This window comes from Strongylocentrotus purpuratus, unplaced genomic scaffold (genome assembly GCF_000002235.5).
Source record: "Strongylocentrotus purpuratus isolate Spur 01 unplaced genomic scaffold, Spur_5.0 spur5_scaffold_8, whole genome shotgun sequence".
NCBI lineage: Eukaryota > Metazoa > Echinodermata > Echinoidea > Camarodonta > Strongylocentrotidae > Strongylocentrotus > Strongylocentrotus purpuratus.
In genome coordinates, this window is record NW_022145614.1 from 14,952,236 (window position 1) to 14,975,557 (window position 23,322).

General features: G+C 37.5%; 1 protein-coding gene across 2 annotated transcripts; it reads left to right on the plus strand.

Annotated features, from left to right (window-relative positions):
• Window positions 1-5,796: 5,796 nt before the first annotated feature.
• LOC105437144 (heparan sulfate glucosamine 3-O-sulfotransferase 5-like) lies at window positions 5,797-22,969 on the plus strand. 2 transcript variants are annotated; one of them, XM_030975947.1, is made up of 2 exons: window positions 5,797-5,820; window positions 21,584-22,969. In XM_030975947.1, exon 2 carries the CDS (start codon window positions 21,603-21,605, stop codon window positions 22,749-22,751), a length of 1,149 nt encoding a protein of 382 aa, XP_030831807.1. In that variant the 5' UTR covers window positions 5,797-5,820; window positions 21,584-21,602; the 3' UTR covers window positions 22,752-22,969. The 2 variants fall into 2 exon arrangements, with proteins under 2 accessions (XP_030831807.1, XP_030831806.1); XM_030975946.1 differs by lacking the exon at window positions 5,797-5,820 and adding an exon at window positions 8,327-8,688.
• The last annotated feature ends 353 nt before the right edge of the window (window positions 22,970-23,322 follow it).

Genomic DNA, 23,322 nt, shown 5'->3' on the forward strand with positions numbered 1-23,322 from the left:
ATGATTAACTGTATCAAAAGCTTTTTGCAGATCAAGGAGCACCATACCAACAAAGCGTCCTTGGGAAGTTTCTCTCCTCAAATAATCAGTCAAATGAATTAGACATGTTTCAGTCGAATAATCATGTCGAAAACCAGATTGAAATTCATAAATTATATCATTTTCTTTGAAGTATCTTTCAATTTGAACACAGACCGATTTTTCTAGAATCTTTGATGCTACGCTTAAAACACTAATAGGTCTATAGTTGCTAACATCAGTTTTATCTTTCTTTTTATAAAGTGGAGTCACTTTTGCTATTTTCATATCTTCTGGAAAAGTACTCGTCAAGATAGATAGGTTCATTAAGTAACTTAGAGGCTTAAATAAAACCTTCGCACCATCTTTTAGAAATTTAGCTGGAATCAAGTCTAACCCAGTACTTTTTGATACATTCAACTTACGTAACTCTTTGAAAACAAATTGTTCACTGATTGGTAATAACTCGAAGCTGTTTTCACGTACACCTTTTCTTTCGTAAAAGTCACGAATACAATCATTGTCTGCGCTGAAAAAGTCTTTGGAAGGGGGGAGTTTGTCTACTAATTTGGCAGCCACATTTGTGAAATGAGAATTGAATTCATCAGCGATGGCCATCTTATCATGACATAATTCCCCATCAATTTTAATGACAGATTCTTGTTCTTTTCGCTTCTTATTTTTCAATCCTAAGCTTTTTAGATTCTGCCAAAGTTTTTTCGAATCTTGTTTATTTTCTTCTATCTTGTTTTGTAAGTAATCGAGTTTAGCCTTTTTCACCTCTCTTTGGACCATATTTCTTAATACTCTGTATCTTTTATAGAGCTTCTCATCTTTTGCTCTTTTCCTCCATTTTTGTATACTATATTTCTCTCTTGAATTAGGGAAAGAATATCTTTAGTCACCCAAGTTTCTGATCTTTGTTTTATTCTTATCCGTTTCAGTGGCGCTATCATATTCAAATTTGAGATAAAAACATGTTAAAATATTGACCATGCCTCATTTACATCTGTACAGTCAGTTATTCGTGACCAATCAACAACAGATAGTTGAAGATTGAAAGACTCTTCTGTATATTTTTTCATGGATCTGATATCATTAGTCCTGTGATGACCTATAGCCAGTCTAACATTTTTCCGTGTACAGAAAGTAAAATAATGGTCGCTAATACCTAGATCAATGACACCACTTTGACTTATTTTATTTTCTTTGGTACAACCAACATGATCCAATAGAGAAGAACATGTAGGTGTAACGCGTGTTGCCTCTTTAATGAGTTGACTAAACCCATGAAGACTCAACAAGTCAATATATTTTTTAGCCAGTGGCGATTTGCGAAGAAGACAAATATTCATGTCTCCTAAAAGAATTATTTCGTCATCCTTCTTTAATGTATCAAGAATATTGGACAATTTCTCGATAAACAAATTGTTTTTCGGAGGTCGATACAGAACACCAACAACAATTGGTTTTGATCTTGGTATAAGCAAATTTATCCACAGGGATTCCGTATCTCCAGTACTTATAGCATCCATAATATTAAATTATATAACAGTTATAAAAATACAAGCGACCAAGATCTTAATTCGACAATCCCAAAGATCGTCAAAGTCTATCCTGTGTTAATTCATTTAAATGTCGGCTGTCACTCACAAGGACAATAAAACTTTAGCAGAAAAAACAGATGATAAATCATGAAAAATATTGCCAAGATATAGATAAGTTTTCAAAAATACTGATTTTACTGGAAGCAGATCTTCATCGCCCTCACAAGGGATGAAAAGTTATATTTTATACTTACATGATTGTAGAAGAAAATCAAATCAAATCAAATCAAACTATGAATACATGATATGCTTTTTAAATTGCTACATGTTTGTAAATTAAAGCGTTGTGATATAGGCCTAATTTTACTTTTGCTTTTAGATGAAGATCAAACTGATGAACATTTTCTATGATGGTTACTTAGCCTTACAAATACTCCGCATTAACTTTACTTCGTATTGAGATTATATTAGAATGACATGAAATTTTCTCATTTATAATTTCGGATAGGTATGTTAAAAAGAATTCTCGATTACAAGTAATTTGGTTCAAAGATCGAAGGAACGTTATAAAACTACTTGATTTGAGTAAATCTCAGTTTCAGTCGTTTCGTGTTTCAAAGGAAGTTCCACAATTACAATTGGGATAAATTTGAAATCTTTTCTGCTTAGCCATGAATAACTTAAAATCGTTATAAACTCCTTGAACTTCTCATGATCTCACGATTTGATATGAAAATTTCATTAGGTACTAGTTTATAATTTTGGTTTAACACATCACCGTCGACATTAGAGTTCTATCATGCCCTTCGCATAAATCATATGGTCCTTTTAAAATAGAATAACATAAAAAAAAAAATCAGAATAGAAATGCAATAGAAATGTAGATTTTATTGAATATTAATTGGGACGTGGGCAACAAAAACGAAGACAATAAAGTGAATGTGCTAATTGTGCTTAATTTTAAATCAGCAGTTTCTCAAGTTGAGATCTGCATGTATACTCTGCGAGTTTAAGCTAGTAAATGTGCTACAACTGATCCTTTCACTCAAGTAGGCACAATGTTTCTGGAAAATTATTTGTTACATTTTGCAAAGGGAAATAACTATGTATAATATGGACATGTTTTAATATTGTTTAGTTTGATCTCAGATGAATTGTTCCTTAATGTTAAAAACATACATGTATGTGTTACGTTCTGATCTTGCATTGAGAAATAAAGTTGTTAAAGGCGTTGCATAAAGCATTTGGTTCGACATTGTTTTGGGAATTTTAAAAACTCAATAACAATAATTACTGTATAGGCCTATGGTAAAGATAAGTAGAGTTTGAAAAAAAGATCGCCATGGACTTTTACCAGGGGCGTACGCAGGATTTTTTCAAGGGGGGGGGGGGGGGTTTTGCTCCCGAAAATTTGAAAATCGCGCCGGCCGAAAAGTCGCTCAGTGGGGGGGGGGGGGGGGGGGGGACAAGCGGACAAGAAAAGAAAAGACGAAGGGATGACCCTACTTAGCGTTGTTACAATATGCCGTTCACATTTATATTCCCGCAAGGTTTCTTTCCATATTCTATATTACTTTCCAGCATCAAAAGGCGTCTGGCAATCACTACCCACCATCTAAATCGTCTGGCAATGGCCATTTGAGTATCATGAGACTGTGGCGAATCTTCTCATATGACTATAGAACGGGTTTCCTGTCCAGCTTATCTACCTCAATTTGGGGGAATGAGGCACTTTAGGGGCGTCCAGCAGGCACTCCCATCACTTAAATCGTCTGGCAATGGTTATTTGTGTATCTGTGGACTCTGCCGAACAATTTCCCATTGGTTTTATGGGGTTTTCTTTCCAGCTGATCTAGCTCCATATTTTGACCTCTTTTGGGGCGGCTGGCAGGCACCTTCCACCACTTAAAACGTCTTGCATTGCCCATTCACGTACCTCGAGACTACGGCGAATCTTCTCATATGTGTTTCATCCGCGACACATGAAAATTGGGTTCCTTTCCAGCTAGGTTGAGCTCCCCTGGCTCCCGGACTTCCCGGACTTCCCGGACTAATACTGGGCCGAGTCTGCTCCTAATGTTGACACAACTAGAGACTAACAGAGCAAATCTCTGCTCATATCAAGACTGAATTGTGTTTAAGTGTCAAATCAGAGTCTTTGCTTGCTTACTGGTGAATGTTTGCTCAAGGAAGTTATATAATCACTCTTTAGGTTTCATGATTACTCTGGGTTTCCTATGGGTAAAACAAACTTCATTCATAAAGCACCTAGTGCGAGGGAGAAGAAGAGTAGCGGCCATAGCCTGTTAGCTTTTTTGCTCTACATGATATCTCTCTTGATATCCCCTAGGACAACTACCCCCGTACGATTACCCCCAGTCAGCTACCAGACAGCTCTGACAACCATCCTCTAGAACAACTACCCACCGGAAAACTATCCTAGGGGTAGTTGTCTGTGGGTAGTTATCCGGGAGTAGTTGTCCCGGGGAGGGGGGGGGGGGGGGGATAGCTGGTTATCCGGGGTTTGGATGTCCAGGGGGTAGGTGTCCGGATACGATTTTCATCTTTCTCAATATTCAATGCGTTTTAAAGGTACTATGTCCCATTTGCAGGCCAAAAAAATGAAAAAGTTAAATTCCAACTGCATTTGAAAGATAATACTAATTTAGAACTTCCTTAAAAAAGGTGGGGCTTGAAAACGTCTTCAAGTGGGAAGATAACGACTATTAGTTGTCAAATCGACTTTAGGGCTATAGAGCCCAAAAGTAATAGTCTTGATTATCAGACAATTGTACCGAATGGTCATACGTTTTATGCTGCGCAAAGATTCAATCAGTTTAATCTTGGTTTTCACAAGAAGTGGGTTATTGATGTAGACAAATGCTCATGTACCCTTTACAACTCTTTTCATGTATGTTATTACCAAAGAAGAAAAAAGCCAGTCAGTCACTCAATAGTGTCTGACAGTGAAGTCTAGCAAGTAAACGGGTTTCCTTGCATAATTTGAATATGAGGACACTGCTAACGTTTAAATTTTACAGATAGCAAATACATGACACATTCGTAATTCCTGCAAAGTTCTACAACATTTGAGGTTGGCTGCAAAAGGGACACAGTACCTTTAAAGACAGAACTAGCTATAAATCAGCTGGAGAGATACTTCAAAGAGCAAAGGAGAGAGGTAAGCATCGTAGTCCAGCCTCTGTACTGTTTCCGTGTAGCGCACCCAATCAGCTGATAAAATAACACACCCTCAAGGCCTCAACGTTTAAAGTAGACCTAGCCATTCCTGTCATTCTGAACGCGTCTTATGGACCCCGATAAGGCCTAACAAAAATGTTGTATTGCCCTTTAGGTGGCAAAGCGTTGGTCGGTCGGTCGGAAATCTTTTTTTTTTTAATCTTTTTTTTTGTACTTCCTCTTTAGGCTGATATTTTTGAGCTTTTAATGCTTTAATACATTTTTTTCCTTCTTCTAAAAAAACGGTAACAACCGACCGTCGATTTTAAAGATTTTGGGGTCGGTCGCAAAGGGCAATACAACATCTTTTTTTAAAGGCCTAACAGTCCAGACGATTCTGCCATTCTTCCCCGACTTTCCAGGGGAGATTAACTTCACCCACAAACCTATACATGTTCGATGTACGCTGATTGGACGAGTAATCTGACAATCACTTTGGCTCATTACGTACTTTTCCGCTGCCGTTCGTGTAGTCCAGTATCTGCACGGTTCTTTATAATTTCCCTACACACTTGATTCAAGCCGTCGAAGATGGCGTTATCAACAAACTCATAATTATGCTCACCAGCTCAGCGTCCTGATTTAATGATCACGCCATCATCGGCTGGTAGCAAGTAAGTAGGGAGAGGTAGCGTTGGTGTGGTGGAGATCAAAATTAAATAGGCCAGATTCTGGACTACAGTTCGTGTGGACGGAAATTTGGGGGATTGGGCGTTCAGTGGAGAGACCGCGCTGTTTGTTGGGATCGATGCGTGTGATAGAAGAATAAAAACAGAACGGACTAAATCTGGACTTTTCAGACCGCCGTTGGTAGATATTCATAAATCAATGATAGACGCCATGAAAACTAAAACAACAACAACAGTAGAGGCTATTCAAAAGATTGTTCGGGATCGTTGCATGAAATAACTAAACTGAACTAAACTGAACTGATCTGGACTCATACACCCGAATGAAGCTGCTGCTGTTTCTGAAAGAAAACTAAGAAGTTCAATACATCACATGTATGTAAGTGGTAAGTAAAACCTCTGCAAATTATGCAGGATGGCAAGATCAGGTGCAGGATAGTTTTCCATAGATCTGATCTTGGTTCTGGATTTAAAAAATGAGTACATGCATACTTTTATACGCTTTACTCGCTCTTTAAATATAAGGAATTAAATAGGCCTACACTACCTTTAGGTGTCGCGATATCTCAAGAACCACTTGAAATTTGAACTCGGTAGTAAAAAGCAATTCATGGGAGAGCGGACACAGTTCGTGTCCAGGATTCTTGAAAAATATCAGTTTAAATCTACTTAACCCTTCAGGCTTGTCGGACTTGAAATATTGTTAATATAAATATATATTCATGATTATGTGTGTGTATGCGAATGTGCATTCTTTATGAGTACTGTTGGTGAATGGGAGATGAAACGACCAGTCATGGGTAAATTTTAGTCGTTTACGGTTATATTTTGCTGCTTTGAGTGATTGTGTGTCGTGTGAGGTGAGAGCAGTGGCATACCCAGGATTTTTTTTCGAGGGGGGGGGGGGGGGGGGGTTAAAGTTTGAAAATCGCGCCGAAACTTTCGCAACGACTTAACCAGCCGCTGAAAAGCGGGGGGGGGGGGGGGGGTAACAGCACATTTTTTTTTTTTTTTTTTTTTGGGGGGGGGGGGGGGGGTCCTGGGTTTGAGGGAAAAATTCGCAACGACTCAGCCAGCCGGTGAATAAGCTGGGGGGGGGGGGGTTCTTCCAAAACACACACATTATAACACAAATTGAGGGGGGTTCGATCCCCAACGCCCTCCCTGCATACGCGCCTGGATGAGAGGGATATACGTCAAACATGTAAAATCCTCTCGTCGTGATATATTGAATAAGGCATGCTAATGTGACATGCAACCTTTTCACACACAGCTAAAATTCATGGTATCTAGAGATGATTAGTATAAACATGTTTAACTCAACAGTTTTAAACACCTTTAAAGAACATTTTCCCTGTGTGAACATCGTTTATACGATGTTCGGATAGATACGAAGTCGCGATTCATACGCCCCTCAAAGCAGGCTGCAGATACGGAGTTCGTATCTAGAGAGCTTGACATTTTGTGTGTGGTTGGATAGCTTCTTGTGGATGTACGTTGGGCAGTCATTTGGCTTCCTGTCAGGGTAGTACTTGCCATCACTCAGATTTAAGGTGATGTCGAGGAAGTTGGTGGTTTTTAAGGTTGCAAACAATCGTGATTTTTAGGCCAAGCTTTTGGAATGTTCTCGTCATGCTTTTCCTGATCCGATCGGCTCTGCATCCAGCGATGTTCTTAAAGACTGCTAGCCCATCGTGTCTGTACATAGCCCGATTCCATCTTTGCCATAGTCCTTCGACAGGATACCTACCCAGATAGCAAATTATGGGGCCTATCTGTGTTTTGTCTGGGCTGACTAGAGCCCACGTTTCGGGAAATCCAGCCACGAGAGAAAAATCCCGTACGTTTAACGCGGCTACGAGCCGTCACTTCGTGAAAACAAAATTACAGCGCGTCCATTAATTTCGTTTACAGCTCATCTAATATAAGTAGTATTATTATAATTGTTATCATATTGTCACGAAATTGGTTTTATTTCGTAGATAGATATGTTTGGAGTCAAGAAAATCACTTGTCTTAATTTGTATGCTCATATCTTCGGCGTAGATGGCGTAATTCCAGTTAGATATACAATGCTATATATATATATATATATATATAGTCCCGTGTCAATTTCAAGAAATGTTTGATCGTGCATGTTTTCGACAGTTTTAGTCTAATTACTATTCTACCATAAATAATTACTTGTTCTTTCCTGTTTAGTTTTATAGATTGAAACTAGTGCTTTCGATGTATGGTTTTTTCGATCTGATATTGGAAAGTGAAGTCATACCAATGTTTATGTAATTCTTGGAAACCCAACGAGAATAACAAATATTTAAGAAATGTGTATATAGATCAAGTGTCTCGTGTCGAGAAGAGTTTCCTGTCAGTCTACATAATTGTTGTCGCCCACTGGGCACATTTACACTGTAAAGTATTCAGACTATGTTTGGATATTTTGCCCGATAAGGTTGCGTGCAAACGAAATGATTGATATGATCGTTTGCATGTCTTTCCATGAGGAAGCCTAAGATTGATGTCTGATTTTCGGTGAACGACCATGGTTAGAATTGTTTTTGTTGAGTATTCTGCATTCCAGCACTAGACAATACCAGGGGGCCTGGGTTGCTCTTTCGGTGATCTGGGGTAGACTATGGTGAAGTGCAGACCTGTGACGGTCTGGTAGTTTCAACTGGACGGTGGTCGAGAGCACACATAGGAGCATCACTATCCTGGCTGTGTAGTAAAAGCTGTGCTTTTGATTCTCAACATTTGAAACACCACTGTACAAAACTCAACTCATTTCACTAAAAATTGGTACTTTAGTGACAATTGATGACACCTAAATAGCAGTAAAATACATTTTTTTCAACTTACTGATGTTAAAAAGAATAATTTAAAAATTCAAATTGTAAGTCTAGTGTCAAACTTTGCTTACAGCTGCATCGACATGATTGTGTACAGTCTATGCGATATTGTGTGGTGTGTATATTTGTGTATAGACTTCTAGGTCCCTGCCTTACAGCATGTATGCAGTGCTAGTCTAGAGGTCAATACGCTTTAGCATTGACTCTCTATGCTTTGCTGGAGTGGTCGAGAGGTGGTGCGACGTCAACGGGGCAGTATATCTCTGCCAAACGGATCTACGGCGAAATTGGTACCGTACTAGGAAAACCTACCAGCAGAAGGTATCCTGACAAGATAAGCTGTTGGAAGGATTCGACAGCGCACGGGTTTCGTTACAATATCATTATTGTCATCTGTATCAAGAGGTAATTTCTTGTCTGTATTAACAGCATAATTTATACAATGGCAGTAGTTTAGTATAGTACATGTAGAAGTAGGCCTTGTAGTAGTATACATGTAGGTATCAATCTGATCCTTATTATCCTGATTATCTTTTGCCATACGTCTAGACGATAAACTCATGACATTCATCACGAATCATTGTCTTTACGCTTACCATTAAATGCATCTGGCTCGAATTTTGCTTAGGTATTTGGTACTGGATGGTTTAAATGGTAAACATGAACTTGTGCCCTATTCATTCTAGTCTTATTCGTTTGCATTATGTTCTATTCATTCAAGTTCTAATGTTTCTGACTGTTTTCAAGACAATATCTTTTTTGTCGATCATAGTTCTATGACGCTTGATATCTCATGGTAATTTTGAGAGAAAAGCAATCGAAGCAACGATTTCTGAATTGTAACGACAATCGCGTTCGTCTATGCTGCTCTGCAATAATACGTGACAAGCAGTATTAATTAATTTTTCAAGGACTCGTAATAAATTCGTTTAACAGTTGATTACCCTCGGTTGATTCTTTTGTTCGGACTATTTCGCGGGGAGTGATAGAAGTGAACGGTCTAACGCTTATGACGTTGTGTTATTATTCTTATTTGTTCATCGTCTCTACGATGCTCTTTGAATAAAAAAAAACAGCTTTTATTGCTAGGCTTCCTGAAAGATTTTCAATTTCAATTCAATTCAATTTGTTTGATCTTGTTTTCAATTACAAGATCAAACACATGATGAAAATCTACTGGGTGCATGCCAATAAGTTCTTTACAACAATAAACAAAAGTGAAGTGCTATTCGGTGTGGCGTACACATGGCAATTACATGGTAGATACAATAATGATCATTAGTACTGGGTCTAATAAACAAAAGAGAACTAGATTTGAACCCGGACCATAGACTACCCCCTCTCGTTCTCTCTCTATCTACCTCTCTCCTTCTTTATCGCCTTACTTTTCCCTCTCTTACCTCCCTGTGCATTATTTTGTATGCCTCGATAATACAGAAAATAAAAAATAAGATTTTTCCTCTCTCCCGGCTCTTTCCCTCCTTCTTCCTAGTACATGTAGTAGGAGCAGTATTAGCAGCAGTAAGACAATAATAATTCATTTCTAGTTTTTCACCGACTTGTCCCGACGCCGTGCCGGCAAGATTTACCGTAATCTTCCTATATTCTATTTTGTGTCCCTTTTCCCTTGTCTTCAGCCTTTTCTTTTCTCTTTTCTTGACTTTTTTCTTTCCATGTTTTCTTGTCCTTTTCTTTTCTTTTCTTTTCTTTTCCTTTCTTCCTCTCCTTTTCAGTCAGACCACAGCGTGCGCGATAATGAGGCTGTACGCTGATTTTTATTCAGCGTCTCTTTGGTAATCTCGTGCATTCACGTGTGCTGAAATTCACGAGATTTTCCGTGAGATTTGTAAGGGTGTACAAACAGCTGCTTTTGTGGTCGATATCTTTAGTCAACATGGCAGCACGCAACGGTAATTACTCTAAAGATCTTCAGCTTCAGTTTGATATGAAACTTGCCATATTTCACAATTTTGAAACAATCTTTTTTCACCACTTTTATGGTCGTTATTTTTGTAACATTGCAACAGCTATTTTGTACCCGGAATTTCGCTTTTGGTTCCTGACTTTGGTACATAATTAATTTGTTTACGTTGAGATTCGTTGGAAAGATGAAAAGTCACTGATCAAAATAATGTCAAAACCTAATTGACGCAAAATCATGTTTTCTTTATAATCATAATAATTAAGACCCTAAAAACCCGGAAATTACCAATTTGTTCTTTCTTATGATGGCGCGAAATTGTGTGATTTCATACTCGTGCACGCTCGCCGTCTGAGCAATGACAATGCATAACTGATTATTAATCTCTAGGGAGCTCCGCCGCGCCACAAACTGGTCGAAAAAAATAAGAACTAGAATTTAAATCGTCACGAGGACGATTAAGGTGGTCTGTCTTCAAGTCTTATGATAGATTATAATACTTACTATATTGAGAAAGGGAGAAGTTATATAGACATGTAAACAATGATGATCATCATGATGATCATGATGATGATGATCCTGATAGTAATGGTGATGACGATGTTGATGATGATGATGATCATCATGATGATGTTGATGATGATCATCAACAGACCATGATGACATCTGATTGAAAAAAATGAGGGAACATTTAGATAGCATATAGTCTCAGCTACAACATACTCCAAAATCAACAAAAACCAAACGGAAATAACGGCGATATTGCTCGCAAAAGACAGGAATGTAGAATCCAGATTTGAGAAAAAGTCATCTCCCATAGGGACTACACTCAAAAAGTAATGGATCAAGTGATAATAGGGGAATAATAAAGTAAACATGGTTGTTTATAACATTATTTGTGATTCTACGTGTTTTAATAAGCAAAGGAAAAGGTACAGTGAAAGGTCAAAAAGAAAAAAAAAGTGAAGAAAAAAATTGTTGGAGACGCCCGGACTCGAACCAGGGACTTCGAGGTCGGAAGTCAAGTGCGTTACCGATGTACCAAAATATTTCCCATAGAGATTACACGTAAACGGAAAATGGAATTATCAAATCCCACTTTGTAAGTGAAATATGAGCATGATCCCGGCATCTGATCGAAAATTAAAGGGCACACTTACGATAGCATATTGACTCAGCTACAACATACTCAAAGCTCAGCGTAAACGAAGATAAAACGACGGAGATATTGCTCGCGAAAGACAAGAATGTAGAAACCAGTTTTGAGAAAAAGTCATGTCCCATAGAGAATACACGCAAAATGTGAAAAATTGACATGCCTCCTTTAATCGCAAAAATACGCCATGATGCCATTGTTCAAATGAAATATCGTGTGAAATACATTCGTAGAAAATATTCTCAGCTAAAACATATCAAAATTTGAAAGAAAATTGATCAACATTTACAGAGATACAATCAATTTTCCAAAAATCTGCTAACGTCATAATATGCAAATTGAAATTTTAAGTTCGGAGGCCATTATGATGACGTCATGAGTTAATTGAGGGTCAAATGAGACATGAAATCATATCTCCGACTCATGATCTATCTAAATATGAAAAAAATTGGGGGTATCTATCCATTCTGAAGAGTTAAAATGAATTTTGTATAGGCTTGTTTTTGCACATGTAATGTGGATAGGGATAATGCAGATCCGCGTGTGCTGTAAACTTTGACGGACGCTCATTGCGTTATCACTGGTCAGAAAAAGGTGAACAAGGTATCAAAATGCTTGGAAAAATGTGGTTGATATGATAGAGAAAATTTGGCGTTTCCATGTTGTAAAATGTCAGTACGCGCACTTACGCGCGGAAACGCGCGCAAAAAAGTGCTCTCGCGCAAAATCTTGAAAATGCTTACAATTGCCTGAAACGTGTGCAAAAAAAATTTGGAACGAATTTGAGCATTTTAAAATTTTAATGCGCGCGTACGTGCGCGTCGAGGTGCGCGCGCAAATTTTGTTGACATTTTTAGTTGAACTTTGACCTGAAGTTGATGTATACCAAATATGGTTTATTTTTGAAGACTCGTTATCGAGATATGATAATGACTTGATTTTTACAAAATGGCGCCTGGATGACGTCACGATGACCCCATGAACTTGAAAAAGGTTTCGGGAACTTGATATTATAGGGCCTAATGACTATCAGAAATTTGAAGGAATTTGACCAAGTCGATTTCGAGTAAACGTATACACAAAAAAAGTGTACGGAAGAAATAAAAATAAACTAGAAATTTAATTCGTCATGGGGACGAATTAGGTGGTCTGTCTTCAAGTCTTATGAGAGATTATAATATTTACTATATTGAGAAAGGGAGAAGTTATATAGACATGTAAACAATGATGATCATCATGATGATCATGATGATGATGATCTTGATAGTAATGGGGATGACGATGATGATGATCATGATGATCATGATGATGTTGATGATTATCATCAACAGACCACGATGACATCAGACTGAACAAAATTAGAGAACATTTAGATAGCGTATAGTCTCAGCTACAACATACTCAAAAATCAACAAAAACCAAGCAGAAATAACAGCGATATTGCTCGCAAAAGACAAGAATGTAGAATCCAGATTTGAGAAAAAGTCATCTCCCATAAGGATTACACGCCAAAAGTAATGGATCTAGTGATAATAGGGTAATAATAAAGTAAATATGGTTGTTTATTACATTATTTGCAATTGTACGTGTTTTAATATTCAAAGGAGATGGTAGAGTGAAAGGTCAAAAAGAAAAAAAAGTGAAGAAAAAAAATTGTTGGAGACGCCCGGACTCGAACCAGGGACCTCGAGGTCGGAAGTCAAGTGCGTTACCGATATACCAAAACATTTCCCATAGAGATTACACGTAAACGGAAAATGGAATTATCAAATCCCACTTTGTATGTGAGATATGAGCATGATCCCGGCATCTGATCGAGAAATAAAGGGCACACTTGTGATAGCTTATTGTCTCAGCTACAACACACTCAAAGCTCAGCGTAAACAAAGATAAAACGACGGAGATATGGCTCGCGAAAGACGAGAATGTAGAATCCAGTTTTGAGAAAAAGTCATGTCCCATAGAGAATACACGCAAAATGTGAAAAATTGACATGCCTCCTTTAATCGCAAAAATACGCCATGATACCATTGTCAAAATGAAATATTGTGTTAACTGCCTTTGTAGAGAATATTCTCAGGTAGAACATATCAAAATTTGAAAGAAAATTGATCAATATTTACAGAGATACAATCAATTTTTCAAAAATCTGCTGACGTCATAATATGCAAATTGAAATTTTGAGTTCGGAGGCCATTATGATGACGTCATGAGTTAATTGAGGATCAAATGAGACATGAATTCATATCTCCAACTCATGCTTTTTCCAACCATGATATAAAAATTGGGGGTCAATGGACTATCTGAAGAGCTATTTTGATTTTTAAAATGGCATGTTTTTGATCAAATTTGCATTATATTGCCCATAGCAGCACGCGCGGATTTTGAACTTTGACGCGCGCTCACGGCCTTATGAAAGGTCAAGAGTGACTGAAATTAATGTAAATTGTCATTTACGGTAAGAGGAATCTAAATCATGTAAAAAAAATTAAATTTGACTTTTTACGCGCGCTGTGAGCGCGCGCAACGCGCGCGGGGACACTTACGGACGGAAAATTTTGAAATGCTTAAAATGACCTGAAACGTGTGCAAACAAAATTTGGGACGAATTGGAGCATTTTAAAAATTTTAAGCGGGCGTACGTGCGCGTCGAGGTGCGCGCACGGATTTTGTTGACATTTTTAGTTGACCTTTGACCGGAAGTTGATGTATACTAAATATGGTTTATTTTTGATTACTCGTTATTGAGATATGATAATGACCTGATTTTTACAAAATGGCGCCTGGATGACGTCACGATGACCCCATGAACTTGAAAAAGGTTTCGGGAACTTCATATCATAGGGCCTGATGACTAGCAGAAATTTGAAGGAAATTGACCAGGTCGAGTTCGAGTAAACGTATACACAAAAAAAGTGTACGGAATAAATAAAAATAAACTAGAATTTAAATCGTCACGAGGACGATTAAGGTGGTCTGTCTTCAAGTCTTATGATAGATTATAATACTTACTATATTGAGAAAGGGAGAAGTTATATAGACATGTAAACAATGATGATCATCATGATGATCATGATGATGATGATCTTGATAGTAATGTAGATGACGATGTTGATGATGATGATGATGATCATGATGATGTTGATGATGATCATCAACAGACCATGATGACATCTGATTGAAAAAAATGAGGGAACATTTAGATAGCATATAGTCTCAGCTACAACATACTCCAAAATCAACAAAAACCAAACGGAAATAACGGCGATATTGCTCGCAAAAGACAGGAATGTAGAATCCAGATTTGAGAAAAAGTCATCTCCCATAGGGACTACACTCAAAAAGTAATGGATCAAGTGATAATAGGGGAATAATAAAGTAAACATGGTTGTTTATAACATTATTTGTGATTCTACGTGTTTTAATAAGCAAAGGAAAAGGTACAGTGAAAGGTCAAAAAGAAAAAAAAAGTGAAGAAAAAAATTGTTGGAGACGCCCGGACTCGAACCAGGGACCTCGAGGTCGGAAGTCAAGTGCGTTACCGATGTACCAAAATATTTCCCATAGAGATTACACGTAAACGGAAAATGGAATTATCAAATCCCACTTTGTAAGTGAAATATGAGCATGATCCCGGCATCTGATCGAAAAATAAAGGGCACACTTACGATAGCATATTGACTCAGCTACAACATACTCAAAGCTCAGCGTAAACGAAGATAAAACGACGGAGATATTGCTCGCGAAAGACAAGAATGTAGAAACCAGTTTTGAGAAAAAGTCATGTCCCATAGAGAATACACGCAAAATGTGAAAAATTGACATGCCTCCTTTAATCGCAAAAATACGCCATGATGCCATTGTTCAAATGAAATATCGTGGAGAATACATTCGTAGAGAATATTCTCAGCTAAAACATATCAAAATTTGAAAGAAAATTGATCAATATTTGCAGAGATACAATCAATTTTCCAAAAATCTGCTAACGTCATAATATGCAAATTGAAATTTTAAGTTCGGAGGCCATTATGATGACGTCATGAGTTAATTGAGGGTCAAATGAGACATGAAATCATATCTCCGACTCATGATCTATCTAAATATGAAAAAAATTGGGGGTATCTATCCATTCTGAAGAGTTAAAATGAATTTTGTATAGGCTTGTTTTTGCACATGTAATGTGGATAGGGATAATGCAGATCCGCGTGTGCTGTAAACTTTGACGGACGCTCATTGCGTTATCACTGGTCAGAAAAAGGTGAACAAGGTATCAAAATGCTTGGAAAAATGTGGTTGATATGATAGAGAAAATTTGGCGTTTCCATGTTGTAAAATGTCAGTACGCGCACTTACGCGCGGAAACGCGCGCAAAAAAGTGCTCTCGCGCAAAATCTTGAAAATGCTTACAATGGCCTGAAACGTGTGCAAAAAAAATTTGGGACGAATTTGAGCATTTTAAAATTTTAATGCGCGCGTACGTGCGCGTCGAGGTGCGCGCGCAAATTTTGTTGACATTTTTAGTTGAACTTTGACCTGAAGTTGATGTATACCAAATATGGTTTATTTTTGAAGACTCGTTATCGAGATATGATAATGACTTGATTTTTACAAAATGGCGCCTGGATGACGTCACGATGACCCCATGAACTTGAAAAAGGTTTCGGGAACTTCATATCATAGGGCCTGATGACTAGCAGAAATTTGAAGGAAATTGACCAGGTCGAGTTCGAGTAAACGTATACACAAAAAAAGTGTACGGAATAAATAAAAATAAATAAAGAAAGAATAAAGAATAAAGAATAAAGAAAGAAAATTCTAACGAAATCAATAGGTGATCTGTCATCGACAGACCACCTAATAAAGAATAAAGAATAAAGAATAAAGAATAAAGAAAGAAAATTCTAACGAAATCAATAGGTGATCTGTCATCGACAGACCACCTAATAAAGAAAGAATAAAGAATAAAGAATAAAGAATAAAGAAAGAAAATTCTAACGAAATCAATAGGTGATCTGTCATCGACAGACCACCTAAAAATGATTAAAAAAGAAATATTGTAGAAAATAATTTTTCAGATGGGCAAATAACGTATTTGATCCAGGGTCCTTAGATCGTTGCCATGACTGCTTGCGCGCACGTGCATTTCAGGCGCACGCCACAAAACTAGGTTACTAAAATCTGGTTTTCAGAATGTTAATAAACCAAAGCGGAACATATATGACGTAGTTGACGTATTTGACCAATCAGAACGCTGTATTATCACATCGGCAAAGTTGACTACTTTTTTTAATTATTCATAAACATGAGCGTGATTTTTTTTGGTTCCTGACTTTGGTACAGCGTAAAATAAAATAATTTTGATATCATTGTAAAGATAAATATTTATGCTTTATGCTGATTATAACATCTTCTTGACGCAAGAATGATTTCTATGTGAAAATCAGCCCTACTCTTTAGATAGATTTATCGTCGAAAAACCCCATTTTCAAGGCGAAATATCTGTTTCCAAAATATATCTAACATGATTGTCATATAAGTATATAGAGAGTGCAACTTCTTATCTTTAAAATAAGACCCATTTCATGAGAAATGAACAATTATAAAGGCAAAAGCTGCCGATCGGGAAGACCGTCTGCACTACTCATTACGCATGCAAGACACGTAAATTCTTGCATACGTGCTGAATAAAATAGAGGGTTTTCGCACCGGCTGCGGTCTGACTGTTTTTTCCCTGCAAAAGGGAGCATTTAATTGTCTTCAATGGGGTATTTTGGGGGCGAAGCAAATGTCGGCGGAGCAATTTTCGGCGGAGCAAATGTCGGCGGAGCAAATGTCGGCGGAGCAAATGTCGGCGAAGAAATTGCCGGCGGAGCAATTGTCGGCGGAGCAATTGTCGGCGGAGCAATTGTCGGCAGAGCAAATGTCGGCGGAGCAATTGTCGGCGGGGCAAATGTCGGCGGAACAACTGTCAGCGGAGCATTTGACGTCGGAGCAAATGTCGCTGAGCAAATGTCGCTGAGCAATTGTCGCTTTTTGCGGAGCATTTGTCGGCGGAGCAATCGTCGGCGGAGCATGTGTCATGGAACCAATGAAACAAGGCAGTTCTTGAAAAAAAAGATGGTGGAGTTTTTCAATGGGAAATATAACTAATATCATCGACGTTACTTTCTTGCTCATCACTGTTTTTCATAAATGTTTTGTGAGTAGAGTATCAGAAGCAAGTCAGTTTACACAATCTCTTTGTAGGGTATTTCGATCAAATTTAGTACACAGTTTCAAACGCTACAAAGTTTACCAATGCTGAAAGGCAGGCACGTAGCGAGAGTTCGATGTTTTTTTGTTTTTTTGTTTTTTTTTTTTTTTGTTGTTTTTTTTTTTTTGGGGGGGGCACATACATGTAATCGATCGAGGTAAAAAAAGGGGTCTAAAAAAATTCAACCGATCTTGGAAATTTTAGGGGGGAACGTGCCCCCCCCCCCCCCCGTGGCTACGTGCCTGCTGAAAGGTTATCTTCACCCAGGCGAACACGTAATCTTTGACTAAACAATAACAATGTATGATAAACATGGAAATATCATTTTGACGAAACAATTTCATTTCTCATCATACAGATAAATTCAAAACAGCAACATTATATTGTATGATTATAGGATAGTTTGAAATACCAAATACAATTATGATGAGAATAACTAGAGAAGTAAAAGTAAAACCATTATATGTGAACTAGCAACATTGTGTTTTGACAGAAAAACAAATTATGAAATGTATAAGTTATATTCATGTTCTAATAAAGGCATCAACCCCTGTAAATAGAAACATTTAAAAGAAATAAACAAATTTTTCAATACAAAGATACGATATGAGAATTCATGGAAGTGAAATCCAAAACTCTAATATGCATTACTGATTTCTAAAAATGGAGTAGGTATACCGGATACATAGTTGTTCTGAGCTAAACATTTGAATATCAAAGATTTATGTTTGCAGAAGTTCATTACAATACTGTAACAGAAAACTGACACAGGTACGACCATTCAGGTCATTGTTTCAGAAATCATAGACAAATACCAGTTCACTTTAAATCAATTCATTGATTTTATAATCAATCTATTTCATTGCGATTACTGAATTCTACACACAACTAAAATTATGAGGAGTTTTCTATATGATATTCAAAATATTTACAATGAATCAGTATAAAAGAGAGATTGAGGTATTGAAACAATCATTATCAGAATGTCAATTATGAAAGGGAACTTTACAGTGCATTATATTTATGATTAGGTGAAATTATTTTGTGTGGTTTTGGTACCAACTTTTAGAGAGGCTCTTAAATTAGATACTTTAATTGGTATAACCTTAGGTATTAGCAATTTTTGTAAAGGATTTAAAAAAAACTTAGATGCTGACCTCGATAGGAATACTCATTCCTTTAAACTAAGAGACCTAAACATTAAAAACAATTAATTAGGAATATCTCAAATTTCAACTATTTGGAAACGATCAAGAAGGGAAGAAGATACCTTTTGACTTGTTCACAAAAATCACAAGCATAGACAGTGGCTCATCATCAGAATCGCCATCGAAGCCATCTAAACTACTTTGATGTCACCATGCCATGTCACATCTGCAGCTCTGACTGTATTCAGTGAATTGCTTCAACAATTCCATACCGCTCCCACTTTGACTTGAGGTCACCATGCCAAGTCACATCTGCAGCTCTGTGTTCAGTGAATAATCAAGGACCCATCTAACCAGCATGTCGGTCCCTGTATCCAATCTAATTTTGTAGAATAAAAGAAATAATTACAGTACAAGTTATTTTCCTTCTTTTTTTTGCAATCAGAGGTAAAAAATACATCTAATATTATCTTTTCTACATCAAATTAATCACTAGGCATAACTGACCCCAAACAGACGTATTCAATTGCCCCTACCAAACAACTACCACCCCAATGTACATATACAGTGAGTGTGCTTGGTACTTGTCCAACAAGATGATCAAGACTTGACTCTATACACTCTATTTACTTTTTACTTGAAAGGCAACTCAGTGAATTCCCTATCAGTTAAACAGGAGGGTCTACATATCCCATGCCATCTCAGCTCAGCATGATAATTTTCATAACTCCCCTTGCCCATGGCCATGTTGGCCTTGGGCTTGGAGCCCTGAAGCTGCTTACACCCCAAGCACACCTTTACAAGTAAAGTCACAGTGACTCAGTTTTGTCTAGATCCTGATCTACTCACCTCTAGATTACTGACTAGTGGCTGTCATAAATTGATAATTATGAAATGATGATCTAGAGTTATAGACTTTAAATAAAATGTTTAATTAGCTAAACTACTAATACTAAAAGTACAAGTAAAACTAAAACTAAAACAAAAGTAGGGTCTAAACTCTAAGTCTAACTTTCGTTAAAAGTAAAAGTTCGTTCTTATTCTTAACTTAAGCCTCTGTCACAAAGGCATTTACGAACTGCTACGAACGCCGTACGAAGGATTTTTAGACAATGGAAATTCGGGAAGACAATGGAAAAAACAGGGAGATTCGTACAAAATTATCGTTCGTACAGACCTTTGTGACCGTAGCATTAAGCAGATGTAAAAAACAAACAAAAACCTTATTAAATCAATATTTGATGTGAAATGAGATAAGAAAGACCCTCCACTTAAGGAATTTAGTCTAGATGTATGTTTGACATATCAATTATTGCTTACAAAGAATATAAAGAGTGTATCATATTACTTTACCTAAAAAAACAACTTTAACAAACTCACCTTTTCATAGTCTGTCACTGTTCCAAATTGCGAAATTTTCAGTCCCGTCACGAAAATTTCACGAAGTGACGGCCGGCTGTAAGCGCAGCGCGTAACTTAGCTAGGTATTTTCTTGTTAAAGTCATCGTCATAGTGACATACTTAGATATTATTGTGGTTTGAAATTTTGTGAGGTTAAAGATGTTAGTAAATGATGTCCGAAAATGCACCCCCCCAAAAAAAAAAGTGAAATTATATGCGATTTTCCTCATTACCGTCACTTCGTGAAAAAAAGAGACGACATGGAGCCCACTTAACACCCACTTAGCTCATATAGAACCCCATATAGAACCGTCTTGGCCCATATGGGCCCATATATAACCGACTTGAACCATATATGAAGCCCATTTAGAACCCTCGTGGCACATATGGGCCCCATATAAAACCCACTTGGCTGGGCCCATTGTCGGGCCCATCTGGGGCCCATATTTAACCCTGGTGCATATTGCTGGCCCATTGTGGGCCCATCTGGGTTCCACGTAGACCCATCTGGTGCCCATATACCAGCCCAAATGTAACCAGATAAAACCCAGATGGGCTTCACGACATTTTGCTGTCTGGGTAGGATGTATAAGCCGACCAACTCACAAATCTCGGCTCCGTTAAAATCCCCATCGTGACATCGAAAAGGCAGTTGCTATCCTTCTTCCTCCATGGTTCGCCGTTTTCAAACAGCAGATATTTCAACGAGTGCATAATGATCTCGATATATCATCATGTGAAGGGTGAATGATCTTTAAAGTAATTAGCTTTCCGATATAGGCGGGTATATATATATATATATATACCTTACAACGTCATAAGCCGGACATATGTAGTGAAACTGAAACATTAGCAGGACATTTTCGTGTCCTGCTAACGATTGAACAATAGCATTACTGCCCTTTACGTACGTTTGCAGGCAGAGGAAACTTAAAGGCCTCACAAGAAACAAGAGGTTTAATCATTAGTCATTAGTTATATTAGGTTTAATGTTTTGAATTTAATTAGGGTAAGAGTTAGGTTTAGGTTTAGCGTAAGGGTTAGTGTGTGTGGTAAGGTATGATATATACATGTGAATAACAACAACAATAATGTTAAAAACAATAATTAAATTTGCTTATTCTAATTATATTATTCTCAGTTTTTCAACCAAAATGTTTCAAGTATTTACCCTCACTGTGTAATGTATTATTATATTTCCTCTGTCGTGTTGTTTTATATTCAAATTATATATTTTGGGAGGATGCCATCCCTCTTCGTTATCAGATTCTGGATATGCCACTGGGGTTATGCACAACCAGGTATATGGTTAAAGGTCAACATGTTCTAAGCAATTATTGATAGTTAACAGAGCACATGAAATAATTGCCTGATTTCCACATTTATCCAATCCAAGTCTGAAAGATATTTTCTCCTTTCAGAATCCATTGCGACTACACCATGAAGTGGAAGTGTCTATCCCCCAGATCGTCGGTGGCAGCCATCTTTATCTGCTTCATACCAATTTTGATTTTCATCTTCGATTTAAGTGGCAACAGTCGACAAGGAGAGCAGTCACTGGGAAATCCAGCTCACCGTGTTTCAGGTTCTCGCCATGTTTCACAGTTGACCCTGAACAGTTCACAACCTCCTTTCACTCTCTTTCAGAGCAGATGGAGCTGCAAAAGTGAGAGAGCAATCAAGACAAGAAACCTGGATTGCAAACGCCGGTTGCCTGATGTGATCGGTATAGGTGCAAAGAAATGTGGAACCGGTGCGCTCGAATTCTTTCTTTCCGGTCACCCAGCTCTTTACACAAAGGCTGACACTCCTGAGAGGCCTCGAGAGGCCCATCAATGGGATCGGCAGCCGACGAGGAGTGTCGAGGAATATCGACAACTGATGCCCAGAACTTCACAGTATCAATTTACCATGGAGAAAACGCCAGCGTACTTTGTTGGAGACGACATACCTGCCGCGATAGCGCGGGACGTTTCACGCGATGTCAAACTCTTGCTTATCCTGCGAGACCCCGTAAAACGCGCCATTTCTGACTATACTCATGTCTTGGACGTGTTCCCGAAAAAAATGGCGCGTAGACAACGAAACGGCACCAGGAAACGGGGAAGAGTACTAAAGTACCCTCAAGCCAACATATCTTACGTCATAGAAGACACATTTGAAAAGAGCGTAATAAACGAAGACGGTACAGTGAACGACAATAATGCCATTATCTTTACAGGGTTGTACTCACGCCATCTCCGTAATTGGTTCGAGATTTTCCCTCGCGAACAGATACTTATACTGGATGGTGATTTGTTTTCTAAGAATCCACTACCTCAACTCCAAGCCACCGAATCGTTCTTGGGGCTGCCAAAATATTTCGACGCCAACAAGATATACTTTGACGAAGCAAAAGGATTTTTCTGTCTGGCAATGCCTTTTAAGCTCTGCATGGGAAAAGGTAAAGGCAGAAAGCATCCTGAAGTGGAAAGAGAAACTTTTAAGAAATTGTACAAATTTTACGAACCATATGATAAAGAGCTTGAGATTCTAACGGGAAGGAAATTTTCATGGATGAATCTCAACAATGATGAAGTCACTGGTTGATAATAAACTTTTGAATATTTCAGATTGCAAGAAGCTTGATAAAATGATATATTCATGTATATTTATATATTTAATCGTTTATTCATCCATTTATTTATTTAGTCTTATTTGACCAGGGTGGTTTCACCAGTGACATCGACACTGCTTACAAAAATTCCCTACAAATTAACAAATTATGGACAATATAATACAAGATATTAACTTTATAAACAAAATTTGATCAATATAAATCAAGTGTCAATCATATTTTAATCATTTTTAAAATCAAACTCGGGTTCCATACACATTAGTGTAGTATCAGTTTCAATGAAAATCTTTGTACATTTGACATTTGAAAAAATACAATCTTGAATAGTGTTAGATAATCATGTCATTCAAACTTGAATTAAATGCATCATAAGTTATATTAATGATAATATTCTATAGCATAGAGAAATATAACCTTAGCTTCCAATGATTATGCAGCCATTTATCCTTGATTTTACCTTTTATTATGCATTAAAGTTTTAGTAGTTATACAATTCTAGAGCATAGATAACTATAATCTAAGCATACAATGTTGATGCAGCCA

Bases quoted from the DNA above. Each gene is read 5' to 3' on its own strand.
- LOC105437144 (XM_030975947.1), top strand. From the start codon at position 21,603: ATGAAGTGGAAGTGTCTATCCCCCAGATCGTCGGTGGCAGCCATCTTT.